The sequence below is a fragment of the Cygnus atratus genome, chromosome 2 (genome assembly GCF_013377495.2).
Source record: "Cygnus atratus isolate AKBS03 ecotype Queensland, Australia chromosome 2, CAtr_DNAZoo_HiC_assembly, whole genome shotgun sequence".
NCBI classification, from domain to species: Eukaryota; Metazoa; Chordata; class Aves; order Anseriformes; family Anatidae; genus Cygnus; species Cygnus atratus.
Genome location: NC_066363.1, coordinates 71,833,559 through 71,856,702, shown reverse-complemented (window position 1 = coordinate 71,856,702; position 23,144 = coordinate 71,833,559). Strand labels below are relative to the sequence as shown.

At 40.0% G+C, this 23,144-nt stretch overlaps 1 protein-coding gene and 1 long non-coding RNA gene across 3 annotated transcripts in view; one reads left to right on the top strand and one right to left on the bottom strand.

Moving 5' to 3' along the window:
* Positions 1 to 150: 150 nt before the first annotated feature.
* Positions 151 to 9,537, bottom strand: LOC118254754 (uncharacterized). 2 transcript variants are annotated; one of them, XR_004780756.2, is made up of 3 exons: positions 9,189 to 9,537; positions 4,716 to 4,848; positions 151 to 1,073 (listed from the first exon to the last, which is right to left on the bottom strand). It is a non-coding gene; the product is annotated as an uncharacterized LOC118254754 (long non-coding RNA). The 2 variants fall into 2 exon arrangements; XR_004780757.2 differs by lacking the exon at positions 9,189 to 9,537 and adding an exon at positions 7,668 to 7,808.
* Positions 9,538 to 10,597: 1,060 nt separating this feature from the next.
* Positions 10,598 to 23,144, top strand: part of RETREG1 (reticulophagy regulator 1) — a 64,795-nt gene continuing 52,248 nt past the window's right edge. Inside the window, exon 1 of the mRNA XM_035560319.2 lies at positions 10,598 to 10,948. Coding sequence (XP_035416212.1) covers positions 10,716 to 10,948 — 233 coding nt within the window. The 5' untranslated portion in view covers positions 10,598 to 10,715. The remainder of the gene's footprint in view (positions 10,949 to 23,144) is intronic.

Here is a 23,144-nt window from a genome sequence, read left to right as displayed (position 1 = left end):
TACGTAATGTGTTTTGTTTCCACTTTATACCGAGTTGGATGTACAGAAACCCCTTAATTCTGCCAAGTCAGGAAAACAGGGCTGACTCCACATAATGGTTATGCTTGGAAAGGTGCATGTGCTTTGTGTTGTGATGGCGAAGTTTCCATCTCTGATCAAAACTACCCACTTAATCACATGATACGTGTCAGTTACACCAATACAACACCAGGGAAAGATTGCTGAGCTATTCCACTCTACAAGCAATATGCAAGTAAAACTTTTGCTGTTTGCTTAGCCCTGATGTAAAGTAGCTGGCTTTTAACTAGCCATCTACAGTACTTAAGGCAGCAAGCACTGCCCTCATAAGTGCACACAGCCTTTATATGCTACAGGGAAATGAGAAATCCCATGAAAAACCCTCAAATTTGCCTGAACTGGCAAATAATTTCAGTCACTCTGTCAGGGACATGCTTGTAAATAATGATATTACTAAATTTTTCCCCGTATTTCATGCCCCCCTTCCCCTAACAAAGAGGAACTTACCTAAGGAAGAAAAGAAAATGAGAGAACTGTAACTCCAGTATGTGCCTGTATATGAATTGTTAGTCATATTATACTGTATATATTATCTGTACATACACAATATTGTATATATTATGCACACACACAGTACTGGTGACTAACAATTCTGATTTTTCCCATATACAAGTTATTTAGAAAGAACTCAGCTGATTTTAGCAAGACATCCCTGGAATAACACAAAAAACAAATTTCAGCCAGTGTTGCAAGAGGGTTTAGTTTTGTCCAAGTGCTGTGGCAGGGACTTCTCTGAGCATGTTCACAAACAACATCACAATTAATAGGTGGTTAAAAAAAAAATAAAGTGACAGTCTTGTTGAGGGTTATAGCCTTGAGAAGGCAAAGCCAGTTCTCCAGTCCCAATTCATTTACTTCCTAATTGACCTGTGGATGCCATCAACCATTAGGAGGGGTAGTTACTCTTAGTCAATACACAGAAGCAGCAGTCACTACCTCTAAGAGCTTCTCTTCATGCTAATTCCATCAATCTTCCACACAAATCTCAGTTACTGCTGTGGAGGCAAATAAAAAATTTTGTAATTGTTAATACTCAAAAGAATGTATAGTTATAAAAAGTTATTTTTTTTATAAAAATCAATATCGCATAATAAATAAGCCTAGGTTTGAAATTTCAATGTTCCTGAAATTATAAAATACTTAAACATGCATTTAGGCGATAACCCAGGCTTGGAAATTATTTTGGTTCAGTGAAGACATCCCAAAAACACAAGAAATTTCTTACTAAAGCCAGAAATTCTCGCCTGCTTATGATTTCTTCTGTTACAGTAGCAGTTGAGCTTATCTGCACAAAGAAGAGGAGCTTTTCTCATAAATCAGACTACATTTTTATTTTTGTATTGAAATAAAGTTTTTTTCCAACACAACAAACATTGGAGAAGCCTACCACTACTTACAAGAGGTGAGCTGTACTTCTGGACAGGGTATAGGATTGCAGCTGCTCCACCATGTTGTCTTAATGTTTGGTTCTAAAGAACTAAGCATGTGCTTCTGCCTTAAACCTTGGAGTTCAAAGTCAAGTCCAGTTAAACTTTGTCCTTTAGTGCATGCCCTCAGAAAACTAAGACATACAACAAAAGAAAGCTATCTTGGCTGTTACAAGATCACTTAACTTTTTTAAAGAGGACTACTACTTGAGGAAAGAATAAAGGAAAAGGGTATGGGCAGTTCTCCTCTGCCAAGCTGTATCCTCAGTTTTCTAGCTTCTGTTTTGGTAACTCAGTGGTGGAGCACAAGCAAACACTGCATAAGGCTCCTCTTCTCTCCAGTAAGTTCCTGTATTTTCTGAGGCCTGACGGTACATTCCTGGTTGCTCCAGGTTGAATGCATCAGACATCACAAACTACTGACTATTAACCAGCTAAAGGAGTCTAGGACAAACTAGGTCCAGTCCCACGCAGTCCCCAGCACTGCCACAAAGGAGCCAGTTACTGCGTGGCTGGCCTGACAAAATCCCTTTGGGCAGAAACATCGCTGTCCATGTCTGCCGACTGCCCAGTCACATACGGCCGCAGTGAGAAAAGGCACACGACCCCACTGGAGAGATGGACTGCCAGATCCCTTCCAGGGCAAAAGCTGCTCGGTCAAGCCTAGGAACCCGCCCAGGTAATCGGCAGAATAAGGCAGGAGCTGCAACGGAAATACAGTCGTACATCATCATATTAGCACACCCCTATCCTAACGCCCTTAAAGCTGGCCATGTCCTCAGGCTTCAGTCTAACAAGCACTTTCCTTGAGCCTTATAACACAAATACATCCATCTGTAAGGGTGCCAGAATCCTTAATAAACTTAATTATACAAGTTAGGCACAGGAAATTGCTTCACCCAAAAAGTGTTGCATCAGAAACCTAGGTTTCAATCCCTGTGTTTCTGAGACATACAGCTGTAACAACAGGTACATGCAGGTTTGCACCAGCACAAACGCCAAACGGGCTACAGAACAGAAAGTCATCCTGGCATAAGCCCTGCGTTACAGCAGCTCGGGCAGAACAGTGGGAATTTCTTGGGTGCAGACTAGTTCTCACAGCACATACACCCCAAATCATCATTTACAGCTCTGTGAAGCAAATATGGAAGAGTACCAAGCAAATATGACAGCACTGTCTTGACTATAACTAATCCTGTATGGTGTCCAGCCATAGAAACCCACTGCATTTCACTCCATCAGACAGAGGAATGCAGCTACCAATGGTGCAGTTGGCACAACTACCTCAACACACACAGCTGCAAGGTGGGTGAGACTGCAGAGACAAGCATTTGCAGTATGTTGACAGGACTTCACCCGCTTCTTTCAAACTACTGAGTTACTAATTCCAGTTAAACTCACATTGCAAGCAAACACCTAATAAGAATCTTGATCTCCTGAACTACAGTTTTTAAACAAGCACTGTCAAACATCTGATCTTCATAGAACTGCTCACACACATAGCTTATGTCTAAAAAGTCAGTTCATGAACAAAGTCAACATTACGATCAAATTCAACTAATTACTTTCCTCTCCCAGTGTCTAAGACATTGTATGGTTTTACCACAATACTAATATTTTTGCTTCAGTCACTCTCCTTACAAATAAAGCCAAGACACTAATGTACAAATTTGCTGATTCCCAGTGATTTTGATTCTGCCTTACTAATCACACTCCCCCTTTTATTAGCTTACCTGTTTCATAAATTCTTAACAATTATCAGAGTCAGAGAGGGTCCTGGCCTGCTTGGCCTGCTCTCAGGCAGAGTTGACCAAAGAGTGCAGTTAAACCTGTAATGTCATTATTGACTCTCTCCCACATACATTCAAACAGCTAATGCTATATAAGAGGTTAATGTAATTAGGTCCAGAATTAGAACCATGAAAATCAATTAAAGTTATTAATCTTCCACACCATGATTAATCAGACAAGAACAGCAACATATTTTAGTGTTGAACAACACCTATAAATTTTTGCATAAATATTTTATGAGAAGGCTGTACAGTACGATTTCTGAGCCAAAAACATTCGTCTTAACTGGTTTCTTAATGGGCTTTGACCATAGCTGCTGAGCCTGTGAACATGCATTTTCTTTCAGAAATTCCTTTGTCTCAGGTCCTAGACAATTATATCAAAGATACTTCCTTTCTGACTTAAAGTTGATCAGTTTGTATTATCCAAGCAACCATCTAATGCCACATCAACAACTCAAAATGTTGAAATGTACACCGTTAACACTAGCTCAATTCTGTAAAACCCAGATTCAGAGAACACTGCATTTGAGAAAGGAATGTTGACTATTGCTCTCACACGTATTAACCATGCAAAATGGAGTATCTCTTGCAGGGCTATCAGAGCATCCCGACCAACATCTCTATTATAGGAAAAACTAAAATTGAATAATAAGCATGATTCTTCCATATATTACTTCACTATTGGATTCTACTGTTAGAACTTCGAGTTCACCAGCATTAAGAAGCAGCATAACCTAGTGGCGAGAAAAAAACACTACCAAATACTAACATTTCTGGATAAGAAGCAGCATCAACATTCACATCATAACATTGTCTTTTTTTTTTTTCTCATCTTGTACCACCTGGTAGTTTTAACTTACAAGGCCAATAGGTCACATGAATTCCAGCTGCCCAACAGAAACATTCCAGTGTAACATGAGTATTTTTGAAAAGTCTGAATTGGGAAACTTCTATTTTGCTTAGCATGCTATGCATATTAATGTATTTCTTCCCATAAATATATATCTACGCAGACATGTTGTTAAAAGAACCAAGTTTTCACTTCATCCTATCAACTAACATTGTCTACTACAATCCAGCATAATTATGTATCCCCTAAGCAGTCTCATAACCTCAGACAACCAAGCATTTCATTTTAAGGCCGCTTACAAGCTTTTGCAAGCACAGACTTTCTTAAGATTTGTTTTAGAAATCAACCACAGCTTTGATTTGTAAATTACAAGTTCTCATGGTTTTTGTTATTTATATTGGGAAAGTACCTGGGAAATCTGTTCAAGATTGCACCCTGCTTATTACGCTTGGCACTGTGCAAACACACATTATGAGGCCAGTAAAGACTTCAATCTGTAAAGACTTCAATCAAACAGAAAAGACAAAAAACAGGTCAAGAAGACACAAGGAGGCAATACAATCTTACCCCTCTCATGCAGCAGGACAATGGGAATACTGGAGTGAAGATCTCTTCATTCCCAGCCAGTGCTCTCTTTTCCAGATTAGTGTAACTTTAAAAAGCCAGCAGAGGCAGCGCAAGCATTCTAAACACCACAATCCTGCTGATAACAATGTGTTAGGGTTTGTGTTTTAATTATGTTCTCCCATAAATTGTCCTTTTTTAGATAAGGAAAGTTAATCACAAATTTATTAGATCACGTGAGAAGTAAAAATAAGGAGACAGTAAGAAAAAGCAACATACAGTCTTCATACAGTACCAAACGACTTTAGTGACTAAAGTTCTTCTTGTAGAATATAATTTGGGACAAGATATACTATGCTGCATTTGACACATAAAACTTAAAAATACTTTTACTTCACAAAGGAAAAAAAAAAAGCAAGAAGCAAAGCTGAGGGTTGAGAGGAACAGCAGAGGGCAGTCTCTAAAAGCATTTCTGAACGGTGATTGATGTTCTCTCAGACTAGCAATTATGTCTCTGAATTTCCCTGCATTTCCTTTAGCTATTAGTTAGTTACAACAACCAAAATACACCTGTACGGAACCCCAAGACCTGGAATACTGAAGTGAATGCTGTGTATTTAAAACAGGGAATGAAGGTGGAGTAGGACAGTTAGTGCCTACCACTCTAACAGATACACAAACTTCTAAGTAAAGTACTTTAAAAGGTGCGACACAGATGTTAACTGTGTGGTACATTATGTAGGACAAATTTTAACATTTTTCTGCTTAACATTATGACATACTCAAACCAAATAAAAGAAACAGTTTGGAATGTAGTTTCAACAATGCTCCACAACAGAGTAGACACCTTTTGGAGGCTGAAAGGCTAAGAGGGTGTGCATAAAAGGAGAAAAACTCTTTGGCTGTTAATTGGGAAGTTATTCTACTCTTAAGCCACAACTATAAAAGATATCAGAGGTTAGTAAACACTGAGAAAGTCCACAAAAGCATGCATGAAGCTTCAAGCAGAAACAGAATTAAAGAAAGGTGCATGCTATGTATATCATGTATGACACCAGGAGTTCAAGTGATTCAGGGAACTAAAGGCTTTTAATGTTAATTAGAGAATATTAAAATAAACAACATAACTAGTGGACACCTGGAGAAGTATAATCTACTGGGGAGAGGCAGCACAGACTGTACAATAAAGCTCTGTATTGGAGTTCTTTGATGGCCTTAATGACCTGTGCATGAGGGAAAACTTTCACGTGGATTTCCAAAAGGCAAAACTCATCGCCTAAGGCTTTTAGGAAAGCTATGAAACCAAAAAAGAAGTGAAGTTCTGATGTGGAAGAACAGTTGGCTGTAAGATAGGGAACAGACAATAAGAGGAAATGGTCCACTCTCAACATAGAGAGGAGACCACCACTGAAGTTCTGCAGGGGTTCTGCAGAGGCAGGGGAGGTGGGGGGGAAAACCCAATCCCAGATCCAACTGTACAACGACAAGCTCTGAACTGATTGTTATCACTAAGGGACAAAATAGTGACAGTGTAGTAGTTCCTGGAAAATATTGACTCAGTATTTGGAACCAGTTTTAAAAAATAAAATCAGATGTTAGAAATTATTACCAAAGGCACATCAGCATACCATAGAGCAATGCTACGAAACTATCTAAATCCATGACCCTACAACACACCACTTTGAATGCAGTGATGATGTGACTAGAACTGCACAAGAAGGATACGCTAGAACTGGAAAATTTTCAGAAACGGGCAACAAGGATGATCACAGCCATGGAACTGCTACTGCATGAAGAATGACTAAAACATGACTCTTCAGCCTCAAAAGAGAGGCAAGTTAGGAAGTGGCACGGTGACGACTGGATACAGAGTCCATAATCATGCACTAACTATGGGTCATTAACAGGACAAGGGAAGTGATTCTTCCCCTCTTTCTACCATGTGTGAGACCACATGTGGAACACTATGTTCAGTTCCAGGCTACCAAAACAAGACACGCTGACATCCTGTAAAGAGTCCAGAGGGCCCATGGAAGGTCAGCATGCGATGTAGAAGGAGGGACTGAGAGAGCTGGGCTTGTTCACTCTGGAGGACAGAAGGTTAATGGGGATCTAGATGATGATCTTCAAGGTCTCTCCCAACCCAAACCATTCTATGGTTCTATGATCTACATGCTAAGCACGTAGTGTATGGTTATGGGACAGAGCAGTCCTCCTCCTCTTGGAGGATGCACAGCAAGTAAAGAAGAGGTAAAGAACAAAAATTGCAGCATGAAAAGTTTTGAATAGGAAATTCTTCTTTGTGAAGAAAATATTCTTCACAATGAAGGTGGCCAAACACTGGAACAGGCAGCCCAGAGCATGCTGTAGTATCTCCAGCCCTCAGAGACATTCAGAACTAAGCTGGGCATGACAGGGAGTGACCTGACGTAACCGTTTAGTAAGAATGCAGACCAAATGTCTTCCAGACGTTCCTTCCAAACTAACTTATTCTGTGGTCCTGTGATGAAATAAAACAGACAGAAAACAAGTTTTGGTTTTTGTTTTTTTGTTTTTAAAAAAGGGGTGTGGGGAGAATCTACACAGCAGGCAGCAGACCTGTGTAACTCCTTGATAAAGGATACTGTTGTGTCTAAGAACACGAATTCAAGGAGCTACTCTAGGAGCATTTGGAAGAGAAACCCAGTAGAGAATTACTAAATAAGCAAGCCATACTGGGCTCAAGAAATTTTCTGACCAGAAAACAGTCGGGGGCTGGGAGAGAATTGAAGAGATAAACAAAGCATTATATGTATATATATACTTGCTCAGTTCTTCTGTAGTCTAGTTCTTTGGCTTTTATTGTCTCCACTTCTGAGAAGTGCACAACCTAATAAATCTTAACTTAAACAAACTATTAAAAAGAAACAAACCAGAAAATATAGGACAGAGATTTTTGAGTTATTTTTAAGCTACCTTAAACAGTATTTTAGGTGCAGTTTCAGAAACTATGGAGATCTGTAGCTGATAATGAAAAACACATTGAAATTCGTATTCCACCCTCAGTCCTCCTTTTCCTGTTGCATGAAGGTTATTCTGAGAAGCGGAAAAGATCTTCAGACTTCTTAGTTACAACACTCAATATCTGCTTTAGTGTTGAAGATTTAACAGCTTAAAATCACATCTAGTAGATTTTTGTATTACCACACATACAAAAAAAAAAAACAAAAACAGGTAATATCAATGAAGTGCAGTATGAAGAAAAACAGAATCCACACCTTAATCCAAACAACAGAGAGAGAGGTATCTAGAGGCAAACATGAACTTTGGTATTTTTTTTTGTTGTTAAATTGCATGCTTAATATACTTTCACTATTTAATAAATGTTCTTTAATTAAATACATTTCTCTTCCTTTTGTCCTCAACCTAATTCGACTTTTCATTGGTTTTAAAATCATTAATATAATTGTATGTGACAAACCGTTGGAATTACTTGGTGGTTGTATTCAGCATTTTAGACTGGAAACAGCCTTCTGGTCCAGCCACCAGACCAGAAATACTCCTCAGTTGCACATAAAATCTTCTACCAGATGTGAGATTTGACAATATAGCGACACTTTGTACAATGAAGAGCCATTACCCAAGCAATTAAAAAGATGGTCATAAAAGCTTTGAATGTATCGGATTGGTTGAATGTGTGAATTCTAACAGTCACAATAAAACTGCGATTTTTTTTTATTCGGTTACTTTCTAATTGGTGAAAAATTAACCAATTTGGTTATGAAGGAAAATTACTCCATATATATTTTTTCCCCACAAAATAATCATTTTTAATACATCAGTTCCAAAAGCACCTCCTCATAGGTCAGCATCCAGAGCAATCCATTGTCCTGCACAAAAGCAAATTTGGGAACCAACCTCCAAATTAAAAAAAAACTTGGTAAGTTTGTCTACTGTTATCGAGTTATGCATTTTCCACTGAAGATACTTTCATTGTTGTTTCAATCATAACATTTTGAGCTGAAATACTGATGTTAACAACGTTACTCTATGCTGACATCAGAATTTTAAAATGTATTTCAGAAGCATTAGAATGCTTTGATAGCTGTAAACTCCTTTGACACAGCCGTTTAGGAAGCTTTCTCTGCAGGCTTCATCAATCATTTACACTGCAGTCCCTGACACCAGAACTGCACTCTCTAATCTCATTCTGCACATTACAGTTCATACATGCAACTGTTCACCGGGTACTAGTCCTAGATCTTCCCAGCACAAACAGCACACAAACCTTTCAAACCCTGGCAGACAAAACATTAAATTACAGACAGATCAAAGGCAGGGAACATACATACTATTACATTTAACATTTAAACTTCCAATGGTCACGAATGAACAATCCATCTCTTCTCTCACACTGTTTATACCAGAGTGCTTTCAGTAAATTCAGTCATAAATCCAGCCCAATAACTATCTACAGTGAAAAAGAAAAGCTGTCACCTGCCAATACGTGAAGCATTTTTTCCATTAGCTAAATTACAAAAACCATTCTGGAAAAGCTTTCCACTAATTTCCATTCATATGCTTTATGGTATAGGTCAGAAAAGCAGAGGCCTGTAATGCAGAATGGAAGCAAGTTTAATCGAAATCTGAAACAGTTCCCACACCCATAGTCTATGCTACCCTCTGAAACAACCCCTCATCACCCCCCTTTTCTGGGGAGGGGGAGATTCAGCAGCTCCTGTGACAGTCTGAATCAAAGGGATTACACTATACAGTGCAAATGCAGAGGTACACGATCATACTCAAATGTTTCTGAAAAACATTTTTAAAAACATGAAATATTGGAAAGAGCAAATTACCTAAAATCTGCCATGGCTGTAATCCTTGGGGCCACAGGTTTGTAAAGCCATTATCAACATTTCACAAATTCAGTACAAACTAAGACCTAATGTTGGTTAAATCCAAATTTAAACATTTTAAGCAGAGTGTGCTTCCTGTGGCTAACCATCCCATGCTCACTTTAACAGTGTGCAAGAACACCTGACTGCCTTCCAAGCTTATCTAATGGCTGTTTGGAGCTTGCTAGACTTAAATCCTGAACAGGACAGCCCACATGACTGAAATAACTCAATGCTGGCAAGGGAAAGCTAGCCGCCACTGGCTGAGCTGAGGAAGGTTTAGCAGTGTTACGGGCAGCATTCACTAGAACACACAAAAAAACATCCTAAAATGGCCTGGAAAAAAAATAATAAAAAAGATAATTAGTTAATTACAGGAGAGACTCCTCTGTTTGTGCTCCTTTCTCTATCTCTTCCTCTTTGCCGTAGGACCCTATTTTTACTCCCATGGACTTGATAAAATTCCCTCTACTTCTGCTCCCCAAAACAGGCAATCAGCATCCGTAGGCAATCACTGCACATGCTCTAGAAAGGAGTCAGATGCTCAAGCAGTACCACACAGCTCAGCAACTAAGTAGGAGCTCGCTCACATAGGGGACAGCTGCCCCCCTGCCAACCCAGGCAGTGCATCCTGTCATGACCAAGTTCTTTTCAGGACAAAGCTTCATCCACCAGCACAGGACTGAAGCAAACCAGCAAAGCATCTCTCCACCCTTGCTGCCACTCCTTCCCAGGACCTCGTTGCCCATCCCCGTGCTCTGGGTTACATGGGAAGCCCGTCTGACCCCTGGCACTCCGCCAGACCCTCACAGACAGCCCCCCGCCACTAACTGCCGTGTGTATCCCCCCACGCTAACGGCCGCCCAGCCAACCGCACCGCCCCTAACGTCGCCCCGCGCACGCGCCACTCGCCCCATCCCCATGCACCTGCCACGCGCACGCGCACGCCTCGCTCCACCTGCCGCCGCCTCCCGTGCCTGCGGTGACGTCACCGGCGGCGGTTGGCGGCGGTTGGCGGGGGGTAACGGCCGCGCCCCGGTCCCGCCTCCCTCCGTCCCTCCGTCCGTGCCTCCCTGCCGCCGGTGCCGTCCCGTGGCAGCCGCCGCCCGGCCGCCGCCGCCCAGCCATGGCGAGCGGGGAGCGCCGGCAGCCGGAGGCGGGCGGGGAGAGCGACGGTGGGCAGGAGCGGCCGGAGGCTCGGCGGCAGGCGGCGGCGGCTGCCGAGGTGCCGGGCGGGGCCGGGGCGGCGCTGCTGGGCGAGACGGGGCTGGCGCTGGGCTGCTGCATCGCGGCGGCGCTCAGCTGGGAGAGGCCCCTGCGCAGCCTGGGCGGCTTCATCTGCGCCAACCTGCTCTTCTGGTGCGTGAGGCGGCTGTGCTCGGGCGGTGGGGCCGCGCGTCCCTGCGTGGGCTCTTCCCCAGGGGCTGGCGGCCCGGCATGGGTGGTGGCCTTGTTCGGGGAGCCTTTGTGCAGTGCGGGCAGCAGGCGTTGGGTGATTTGCAAGGTCCATTCCAGCCGTTCTGCGGTTCTGTGAGCGTTACTGTAGGGCACCTGTTCTCTTTCTTGGCTAAACTTTTTTACTCAGGTTGCATTAGGGGTGACTTCGTTGTTGCGTTTGCAACAAGTCTTCTGTTCATGCCTGTAGCAGACCACTTGCCTTTCATTGTGAAATTTCTTCAGAATTTTCCCCCGATCATAGCTGCTGGCGATGCCTTCAATGTTCTCATCTAAAATGTTGCTGTGTGCCCACTTGTTCACGTGGAGCAGTCTGTGTATCAGGACTCCATCTAATATTACAGTAGAGACTTTGAGACTGAATTCGGTTTCCTCTCCTGTGGTTAAAACTGCCCCGTTTCCTCTCAAATGAATGAGAGGCAAACAACCAAATAGGTGGATTAATTGCAAACTCCACTTAGTTCTCTGTAACTCTAACAGCATGATGTTTAAACACGCGATCCAAGTCATGGAAAGAGAACTTTCTGAAGCTTTGTGTTGCACATGAAAATCTCTCTGCAAATATTTTTGAAAACATTTTATCCTCTTTAATCCCAGGAGCAGCACACGTGATGTCTAATTTGTTTGCCTTTTATTATCAGTCTTGCTGTTAAGTATCCTTGGTAAGCCTTTTCACTGGGAAAGTTACGTGGTTCTGCTCTTCCAGTTTCAGAGTTTATCTGCTTTTTCAGCAGTGTGGAAGGGTCATAATGCTTTATGTTTCTTTGAGATTGTTCTTGATTTTATCAGAGCCAGTGTTTGACAGGATTCGTTCACTTCTGTATCTCAAGGAATAATAGCTACTGGGCAGCCTGTTTGCCATTCTTTTCTGTGACTTTGATTGTAAGCAAAGCGTATAATGCATGTAGTGTATAACATGCACAGAAAATCTGCTGTGGTAGTCCCGCTGGCAGCTTGCTAAGTGGCCAGTATTTGATGTTATTTTACCAAAATGTGTAGCTCACTCTACTTTTTTTACTGTCAAAATGAGTCAGAATGAAAAAAAAAAGCGAGCACAAGGACTGCTTTTGTTTTGCTGGCATTGTTGTTGCTCACCAGGAAGCTCTCTGTCCTGGTGCCACGGGATCTGAATGGTGGGAACAAATCAGGGAAGACTGCAGTAACGTTTTGGCTGGTAAAACTCTTTGGTGTGAGACCGAAGGACATCAGGAATGGTCCTGTTAGCAAACCTGTGAAATCAAACACTTAGAAAATGAGACACTAGCTTAAAGCTAGCCTCACGTTTCCCTGCTTTGGTGTTGGCATCACGGATTTGCAGTGCAGTGTGGTTGCTGCTTCTGCGCTCCTCTCTGGAGATGCAGCTGGCTGTCTGGGTTTGCCGTGACTCAGCCTCTCCTTGCAGGGCTTTGCACTGCCAGGCCTCGAGGCCGAAGAAGGGCCCCTCAGTTACTGCCACACGCGCCCGTGCCCTCTGCCTGGAAGCATCCCTGTCCTTGTGCAGGGGCGTCGCACTCCCAGTATGCAGGGCCTCTCATCTCTCTGCTCATCAAAGCTGAGAAACGAGAATGGCCAGAAGGACAGGGGCCTGCTTCTGGATCAGCAGCAGTACTGGCGGGAGAGGGAGGAAGGGGAGGTGAAGTTTACTTGTGCTGATTTCCAAATGTCAGAAGAGCGGTCATAGTTCCTTCCTCCCACCCCTTTGGTTTTGGTAGGGCAATGCTTCCCCTCCATTAGATTAGTTCTTGAACCTATGTACGTCATTCAAAACCCCTTACAGTATGAGCTGCTGAGGGTTAACTATTTGTATGATGTCTTGCCACAAGATCTTTTTTTAATATATTCGAATGTAACCTTTTTCCCATGAAAAATCTTTAAACCGTGGTACTGTATGAAAACGTTTTCATTGTTTTCTACTGAAATAACTTGCTTGTGGGTGCAAGAAATTTAATTTAAACTAAGTTAATTTCATTCTGTTTTCCAAAATTCCTTCATTTTTGAACATTGCAAATAAATAATCATGGGCTGTTTAAAAAGGCTTAAAGCAACTTGGTTTTGAGCATGACTTCAGGACATTCTTGGACTGGGCATTACTGTATTCTAACATTTTTTAGTTTCCTTGGAAATTCCTAATGTAAAAGACTGCACTTCTAACCTAGCAAAAGCTAGTGCAATATGCTTTACTTTAATATTTTTAAGAATAAATAAATATCAAATATTTATATTAAAATTCAGCTTTGATATATACCGGTATATTTAGTGAACTAATGTTTTGAAAAAAAAAAAAAAAACAAGGCTGACAATAAAAGTAGAAACAAATCTGATGACTGAAAAAGCAGCCATCACTTATCACACCATTATTTATTCACTGTGAACAGCTTTAAACTCCCCCGCAAATGCCCTCAATGGAAGATGTTTAAAATGATCAAGGGTTAAATATGTATTATTTAGCATATAATTATCTGATGTGTGATTTGGATTGTTTCTGCTGTAGATAGTTTATGGACTGAAGTCAAAATGCCACATAAGAAAATAAAAGAAAAATAGGAAAATAAGAAAAATGCCACATTCTATTTTATACATATAGTACAGAAAAAAGGAGCACTTCTTCCCATGTGCAGGCAAACTGCTGGTGCCAGAAGTTGAGTCTAGGCATTCCAAGTGTTAGGCAACGGATATCTAAAATCACACCTAAGATTGAAAGTTAAGTATTAGGAGTCAATCTTAGATTTTAATCTACTATCCTAGCTTAATTATTACCTCTTTTTGTGTGTATGGGAGGGGTTGCTGGTTGATAAAATAATTTCATTTTTATTCTCTCAGTCTGTCAAATATTTTTTGAGAGATCCAGGGGGCAGATTTATTTTTAGTAATCCTATGTTGTCATATGTCTCTTGTAGTTTGCAGATGGTTTGTGCATTTTTAACATTATACCTTAATTTCTGCAAGTCCATCCTTGGGTGCATCAGTTGTGTATATCCACTGATTGCTCAAATCACAGATTTCTCTAGGGTTTCTTGGGAACAGTGACAGTAAAAAGGCTAGGATCTAGTAGATCTCTGTCTCCTTGTGGAAAGATTTATTGCATTGTATTGCTTTATCCTGTTTGCTGTTCTCATTGCTGGCCCAAATCCAAATTTTCTTTGAGGATTTTTATACACTTTCGGATATACAAATTGTACGTTACTGCAGGTCTCTTGTTAACAACGTTAGATGGTTTTGTACTGGATGAACCAACTAACTGATTGACTCTAAAAGACCACTATCGTTCCTTGGTTTAAAGACAGGGAAGCTGGCCAAATTGTGCCATTAAAATAGTATCTTTTGCCATCCATACTCAAATTTTGGGGGGTTTGGTCGTAGACCTAATGGATGTTTTGATTTTATGGAAGAATAAATTAATCAAAAGAAGAAGCAGTATTTCTTATATCTTAAGTAGCCATGTGTATTGCTTCAGATAAAGACTGCTAGTAAAGTTATTCCAGGTATAAAATCTAATTGCTATTTAAGTATTAGTAACCAAAACACATTCAGAGTTCACAGGCTTGTTCTGTTGTTGTTATTGTCTGGTTTGTTTTTTTATTAACTATCCAATTTTCTTTAAGACTTGCTATTAAAGTTTTTCTTATTTGAAATCCCTGCTTGGCAACAATAATGTTTTACCATGGAGAGATCTCAACATTTTTTTTCATTCCTTAATTTATCCTTTTAAAGCAGGAAAATAGTACTGGGCTAAACATTTCTTTCAGGTGTTTGCACACAAACTGTAATGTCACTACCACATCTTGATGGATAACTTTCCTATAAAGCAAGGTTTCAACATGTTTATAGCAGTGTGTATACACTGTATATGCAACACCTGGATTTCTATTCTTTGTTATAAGAATTTTTTTTTAAAAAAAAGGGTCCCTGGATAGGCCAGTTTCTAGCTATTCATAACGCTGTGTTTGGTGTAGCAATGTTATGATGTTCCATTTTCAGTGTCTGAGAAAGGTGATTGTAAATTTCTGCCTGTTCTCAAAATTGAGCATAGGTACTGCTCAGAAGGTAGCCCTCAGCAGCAGGACATCTCAGGCATCAGGGCATTCTGAGCCTTAGGAATTTCACTGCTTACAAAATACTATTTTCTTGGTTTTGTCTGTCGTAGGTGGTCTCCTTATACTAGTGATGTTGTTCCTAGAAGGCTGATGTGGTGATTCTTGGTGTTTTTCAGTTGGTGTAGCAGTACTGCCTGCGGGTTGTGAGGTTAGTGGCTGTTTTCCCCAGCAGTTTGTGTGGTGCTGTCTTTAATGATGACTCACTTAGTAGGTGTACAAGGATCCCGTGGCTTTTTTCCATCCAAACCACTCATTACCAACAGCCACCAGCTGCCATTAGCAGGAAATTCACAGAGACTCTGTATTGACTCTATTGGCTATCTAAATTTGGCTTTTAATTTCACTTAAACGGCTCTGGATTTTTGATGAGTCCAGTTATTGAAATTGCAAGTAGCAGTGGATTACGCCCTATTGCTTTAATCAGCTTACACAGTAATTCAGCTGTTTCAGAATCCCTTTTCCTCTCAGTCTTACACTTTCCCAGAAGCTTCCCATACTTTCAGAATTAAAGTTACAATTTCGATGGCAATACAAGTCATGATTTAGTTTTAGGGGCTACTTGTTTTCACTCAAGCAGTTTTAAGCTTATGTTTATTTTTTCAACACACATTATTAACTTTTGAGGGTTTTGGAGGTAGAGTGGAACAGAAAGCTAAATTAATTAAATTTAGTTAAGGAAGAAAAAATAAAGCCATTAACTGAACAGCTTTTTAGTGACAGTTTGCAAAGCTTTGGCTGAGAGATTAGTTTACAAGAATGAAAATTGACATTGTTTACGAGCCAAGCTGCATTACGTAAAAAGCTGGGCAGTTCACAGCATTTTTTCAACCACTCAGAAGAAAACAGAATCAATCAGAAAAGAAATTGAATAGGATAATTGAGGAACTGAGGGAAAGCAAGCTTTACTGAACAATTTAGGATCAAATACAGGATGAGGACTTTCCAGAAGATGGAAATCCCAAACAGAGCAGAATAGCAGAATTGTAACATGGCTTGGGTTTGTTCTAGCCTGACGAAACTAATAAATTCTGTGTCTAGCACAGTTGTTCTGAAAGACAAATATATTTTCGTGTGTATTAACTGAATAATGAGACTTTCCAAATAATACATAGAATTTTGAGAACAATGGAAGTTTTAGGGGGATATGTTATGCTCCTTGGTAGATGTTATAGGACTAATGAGAGCATTAACGAAAAGGACACTTAGGGCAGCGTGGTAGAGGTGGATTGTGTTAACATCAAACTGCTGCTACTGTATGACAAAATGGGATTAAGATTTCTTCAGTGCTTTCCCAGAGTATAGGTTAATTAAGGTGATCTGGACAAGTTTCTACAAAAATAAAGGAAGCCAGGCTCTTTGATTTTGTGTTTAATACAAAATAATTTTAACTGACGGAAATAGCCCATTTTTGCTGAAGTAGCAGTAGCATTTGATGTCCTGATAGACTCAGAAGGTATGGTGTTTAGGTCACTTAAATTTCCACCTTCTTAATCTTTTTATTTCAAATGCCTATCTGAATACAATTGGTTAGAGAAAATCTGACATGCAAGCTACAAATGTTCAAACACAATTCTAACTTGCTTTTCCCAAGAGGTTTTCCTGCAAAGAGTGTGAGATAACTTTGCAGTGAGACACTTTATTATTGACTTGTTCGTATTTCCCAAATCACCAATATGCTTCCAAAAGTTACCACTTATAAGCAGGTTTATCTTAGGCAATTAAATGGAAAGCATTTTAAAGTGCGTGTTTTTTTTTTTCCTCAGTATTTTTGCTTAGAGAAGAATACTATTTTCATTTTTATTTGTACCTATTTATAAGTTAAAATGTTGTTTCTTCTAGTTGAGGTAGAGAGAATATGCAATTTGAATTTCTATCCTGTGTGTTACTAACCTTTAGGTAATAATCATATAATTCTTTAGAAGTGTTCAGCAGCCTTTGCCTTTGGTACTGCAACCTGTTCACAAACCTCTGAGAGAACCATCACTTCTACATGTGTCTGTCAAAGTTATAACACTTTGAGTTTGTGGCAATCTATTTCTTATGATAAGTTATCTTATTATTCCCAAATCTTTATTCCTAATATTCTAGAAGGTTTTCTAGAGAAGAGCTATTCAGGTTGTTTGATTTGATTTGTGCTTTCTGGCTGAACAAATACAATCCTAATCTGTTGAATAAAACCTGGCAAATAAGCTTCTTGAACAAAAGGTTGATTACTGAATTGTCTTTAACAAAGAAATAATTAAAGGGAATGTGGCAAGTTTTAGAATAGTAGTCATGCCACTTCTGTTTATTGTTGTCGTTTTTTTGTTTTGACTTGTTTTTATTTATTTAATGATAGAATTTTTAGTCTTTTGGCACTATCCTGTGGAAAACATTTGGGTTAGCTTATAAGTCACGAATCAGCTACTTTCCAGTTCTTCATTCTATTCCTGTTGTAATATTTTATTAAAGTCTTAGATATCTACTTTCTTGAGTAGTCATACTTACAGAAAACTTAAAGAGAAAAAGGTGTTTCTTACTAATTTATATCTCTACAGAGGCTTTTACTTTTTTCCACTAAATGAGAAGTATTTTTAAATTTTTTAATGTACATAGTTTAAGAAACAGTCCATTACAGTAATCTGCATGTTTTTGGCTAAACAGACACACAGCTATTTATCTTTAAGCTGCCAGACACCAGAAGTGGCAGTGTGGATATTGTAAATTTGGATTAATATGCTGTGATTTCTTTGCAAAATGGGAGTTGTGGAGTAAATATTTGTAGTGTTTTCTTGAAATAATTTTTTCAACAACTTACGCTTTTTGTAGGGGTGAAGAGGGTTGTTAGAATTTATAAAGACTTTGTTCATTCTAAAATTCTTGGCAGTATATACACAAATGTATTTTGTTACATGTGATATGTTTCCCTCTCTGCAGCAGGGAACCTGCTATACCACAGCCTTTTGTGGTATCTTTCAGACTTGCAGATTAACAGTTAAATACCACATACATATAATAAGAGCAAATACAAACTGGACATTTTGCGAAAACAGCAAGCATAACTTTTTCTATCATAAGTGGGTATCTATGCTTTTTGTGCAGCAATGGGGAAAGGATTTTTGCACCATAATTCCTGATCAGGAAATACTTCATCTCAGACCTAAATGCACTAAAGGAACAACAGGAAAAATACTGAATTAGAGTTTTGGATTTTTAATGCGTTGAATATTTGAGCGTTTGGATTTTAATATTTATAGATACTGCATTTTAGTATTTCCAGAACACAGATGCCTAATATGAAAATAATTTACATCTAAGAGCAGTTAATGTAGAAGTTGTAAATTTACATGTTTAATGTGAATTTTTGCAGACTTGGGATTTTTTTCTTCAATAGGAGATATCATTCAAAGTGTTAAATTAACTTAAGCTAAATTCAACTGCATTTTTTTTTTTATATTGCTTCTTGATTTCACGAGAGGGCAATCGAAGTGTCCTAGCCACTGATCAGTAAGTGCTCAAGCCTTCTGACGCTGCCTTTGCAGTGTGTTTCAGCAGTGTTCTTCAGGAACTGTGTTTCATGCTGTGTTTGAAAAACACCTGCTGCTACTCCCCTTCCCCCAGTCCTGTTGCTTGCACTGGGCACCAGAATTTGTTGCAGCAGGATTGGTGCTGATCACTCCAGCAGTAGGCACGGAAGAAGGATCTACATTCAGCTCCGAGTGAGAAAGAGTTGCAACCAGGAAAGAGTTACAGCCATGTTTTTTCATTATCTACATCCCAACACTGTTTCGGAAAAGCCCATAGTGATGGTCAGTTCCCTGTAAGAGCAGGAGCAGTCATACTTTCAGAGAGAAGTTGCACTGTGGTGTTTAAGAAAATGACTTTGTGGTGGAAAAGCTGCTATACTGGAAAGCTGCTATTACATTCCCCCTGCAAAGCCAGTTTTTTCCAGGCTGAGCAAGACCAGGTTCCTCAGTTTTTTCACACAACGCAAGTGCTCCAGCTCCTCCCCTCCCTCACCTCCAACTCCATCTTGGTGGTTGTCTGCTAAATTTGCTCATGATCACTGATGTCTTTCATGTTTTGGGAGACCCAAAACCAAGCAAAGTATTCTAGATGTAATTTCATGACTGCTCTGTAAAGGGGAATTGCTCACCACCTATGCTGTGGGTGAACTCCTGGCCATGCAGCCTGATACATTGTTAGCTTTCATCACTGCCAGCGCACACAATTTACTCATGCTAAACCTACTGTCACCCAGGACCTGTGTGTCCTTTTCCAAGGAGTATCCCCTCAGCCAGTCAGATGCAGGGGGTTGGTCTGTACCAGGTGCAGGACTTTGCCTTTGATTTTCATCAATTTCATTTTCTTTCAGTTGTTGCCTCTAGAGTGCTCAGCCAACCTCCCACCCCCCCATTCCCATTCCCAGTTTAGTGTTAGTAATAAACAAAAGCTTGATCAGACAAAGGGCAACTTTTTAACCTACAGAACTGATGGGAATAACACCTGGGTCCCTATATCCTTCACGTTCATCTCTAGAGCTTTGCAGTCCTTCTTTGTTCTTTCCTGCTATTCCTTGACAGTACCAGTTGTGCCCACATGCATGAACAACAACAAATAGTAGTCAAGTCAGATAAGCCTTAGCAGTTTTTCTGCAAGACCTCAAATCCAAGCCATTGGCAACCAGTGAGCCTCTCATGACAATGTTTTTTCGGCAGCTGTCTGCTTCCATTCCCTGCAGAAGATAATCTTTAACCCCCTAACAGTTTCTGCTTCCTCTTGGTCTTAGCATTGTCTTCAGGCCCAGCTGGTTTTGAGGCCTCCTTTAACGCAGGTGTCTTCCCTGTATTGCCTATTACAGCATGGTATGGTACTGATTCTGCAAGTTCAGCTCAAAGGTTAGAGAAGGAACCTTTCCTCTGCTGCCAGAAGTCCCAGGCTTCCAGCCTCTCCCATTGTGGGAATCTCCATCCACCGTTCAAGGTCTGCTTGGCCTTCCTGCTTTGCAGTGCTGGATTTGAGTTGGTGCCTCTGCAAGATCTCTGCAGATACCATGTAAATCACCTGTTTGTAGAGTCATACAAGGATGTGGGTTGGAAGGACAACAGGAGGTCAGCTAGTCCAACCTGCCCAAAGTAGGTCCAGTTAGATCACGTTGCTCAGGTGCTTACCCAATCAAATTCTGGAGATCATACTTCCCCGATGGTCTGCCCCTGCTTACTGCCTCCAGTAGGTCTTTCATTTGGCTGTTCTGTATGCCAACCAGCAACCATCTCCAGGTGAGATCACTGTTGCCATCTGCCCAGGGGAGAGGCTTGAGGCATTTATTGCAGCCCCCAAACCAGGTGGCTGTTTCCTGCCTCTGGAGCTTTGTCAGAGTGAAGGCCTCTCATGTCTTGGGGATGCCTTTTTCAGCCAGTGCGCGGGCCTGAGTCCTATGGCACCTCACAGCTGGTTTTATGAAGTCCCACGCTGCCTGCAGCAGTCCCTTGCAACATTGATATGCAGGCTACCCTGTTAACCGCTGAAGTCATTATGTAAAATGCATAATTCTATGCATTGTTTTGGCCTTTGCTTTCTGAAAAAGCTATCTCTATCAAAATACTGCAGAATTTCATGGGGGAACAAATCTTTGTCTCTGGAAATGGTTATTTTCCACACGACTTGTAGCAGCACTTTTTTCAGTAGAAGAAATTAAACAACTTGAACTTCAGCCTGTTTTGTTTACTGATTTTTAAAAAAAGCATAAAAGCTTCTTAAGTATAAGTATCTAAGTATAGCTGTTGTTTTACTAAACAAATATTTTTGTTCAATATGTGGTGATGTCATTCTGGAGCCTTTCAGTTTTGTCAGGAATGCTTGTGTTTTAGAAATATAATAGTAAATTCTAATTTAAAAAAATGGGGGGGGGAACCCCAAACCTAATTCCTAATAACAACCAGAAGTACGACTGAAACTTTTTGTTAATCTGGTTGCTATGCATCATGTTGATAATTCCTTCAAGAATTTTGAATCCCTACACCATTAGCATAATACGTGGTTTTCATATCCCAGCATATTGGACTAACATTTTGATAAGCTGAAGGTGTAGATACCTACCAAAAAAACTAGGGAGGACATTGTCAGCCATTGACTGGTAATGGATTTGAGGATATACGTCAGAGTTGTCTGATGTGTGGTTTGCAGTTTTTCTAATCTGTATTGGTAGAGCACCTGGGGGCTGACACGGTGGCTGTGAATGAATTTCCAGAAGAGAGCCTTTCTTGCAAACACTGCGGTCTAAATTAATGAAACAATCGAGGGGGGATTGTGACAACTAATAACGCTAAGGCACTGGAAGTCCTGTCAGAACAATTCAAAGCTTTCCAAGTAAGTGAAGAGCCTTTGCTCAGCTACTACATTAGCTGCTCCAAATAGATTATATTGTTGTTTCTTTTCCCAAAAGCTGTGGAACAGAAAAACAGCAGTATCGAGAATGTAGAATGAAATGACTTGGAAGCGTCTTTCAGACAGCACGCTACCTTGCTAATCCTTTTTTGCTAATCCTCGTCCACGTTAGTACAACTGTTTTTAACAGCAGGTGACAGCTGTGATTGCAGTGAAACTATGAGTATGGCTTAGTTGTGACCGTAAAGTAGGTCAAACCCTCTATATATTCATTGAAAGATAGTAAACATCTCATCTTACTTTAAGAACTAGTAAACTGTGTGTATTTATGCACGTGTGAAAACATGCAAAAACTCCAGTATTGATGTATTTCTTTCACCCACAGAGGATGGCCCGATGTTAATAATTAAGTCAGAACATACTGTTTGATCCTAGGAAACATTAATGTACAAGCACCATGAAGAACCTGTAGAATAGTCATGGTGTTAAGGCCATGCAGCTTAAAGGTCTGCATTTGTTACAAACTTTAGGCATTTAGAAATCACATTTAAATTCTTTAATTTACTTTTCTCCACGGTGTCATATCTCCACCACTTCACTTCTTTCACTTGTTAGCAAGTGAAAAAAATAGGTTAGATGGAGTCTTCAGTGCAGTTGAACTTCACCCTTAAACAAAATCAAGGATGTTTAATGTTGAAGATTATTATTTGATTTAATGAGAGCTATGCTTGGGCAGTTTTGAAAAAGCTTGTCAACATCTTTTCTGTAAGCGTCTCTTGGTTTTCTTGAGCTGGCTGAAATTGTAGAGGTACTGAATTGAGAAAACATTTTCTTTTTTTTTGTCCCCATAGAATAATAATTCATACTTTGTATAGATGTAGAAACCTTTCCAAAAAAAAAAAAGACTTTCAGAATAAGTTATCTGTTTGTATTGGAAGACATATCCTGGTCTGGTCAGGGTGATAGAGCTTTGAGTTTCTGTGAATTGTATTAAGTGTGAAAATTAGTGGCATGGAGATTTTCTTTGATGTAATCATATTTTCTCAGAATTTCAAGGAATACTTGAGCAGTTTTTCACAACTGCTGGATATGCTTTTTGTGGCAGAAACACCTAGAAGGCAATTTTCTTTGTAAAAATCCTGGTGTGCTCAAAGGGTGTTCCTTGGCTTCCTCTAGTGCCTGTACTTGCTTCTTTACATTTCCTTTCCCCTCTTTTCTGTAGGAAAACTGCTGCAGCAACTAGGTGGGTGGCCAAATGCCCTGTTTACAAACCAGTTTCTTGGAAACCTCTCCACTTTATATGATTTTGTTTCTGTTGGTATTCTTATTTGATCCACTGCCCTGCACAGTGACAACTTCTTATTTTTGACTATCCTCAACTTCAGTTATTTATTTGTTTTGAAGTTAATCTTTTTTGCTCTTACCTTGAAAATGATCATAATGCACTCATTATTTTTAATCAGATCTTTGACTTAAAGTGCTCAAAACAAACAAAATACTTCTTTTATTTAATTGAAGGTCAGAAAGAAGTGCTAATCTGGACACACCTGGACAGTAAAGTCAGTAGTGCATGAGATTATAAATCATACATTGTGAGTCCAGGGCTGTTTGACTTGACTAGACATATTGTAGTTTTTTTT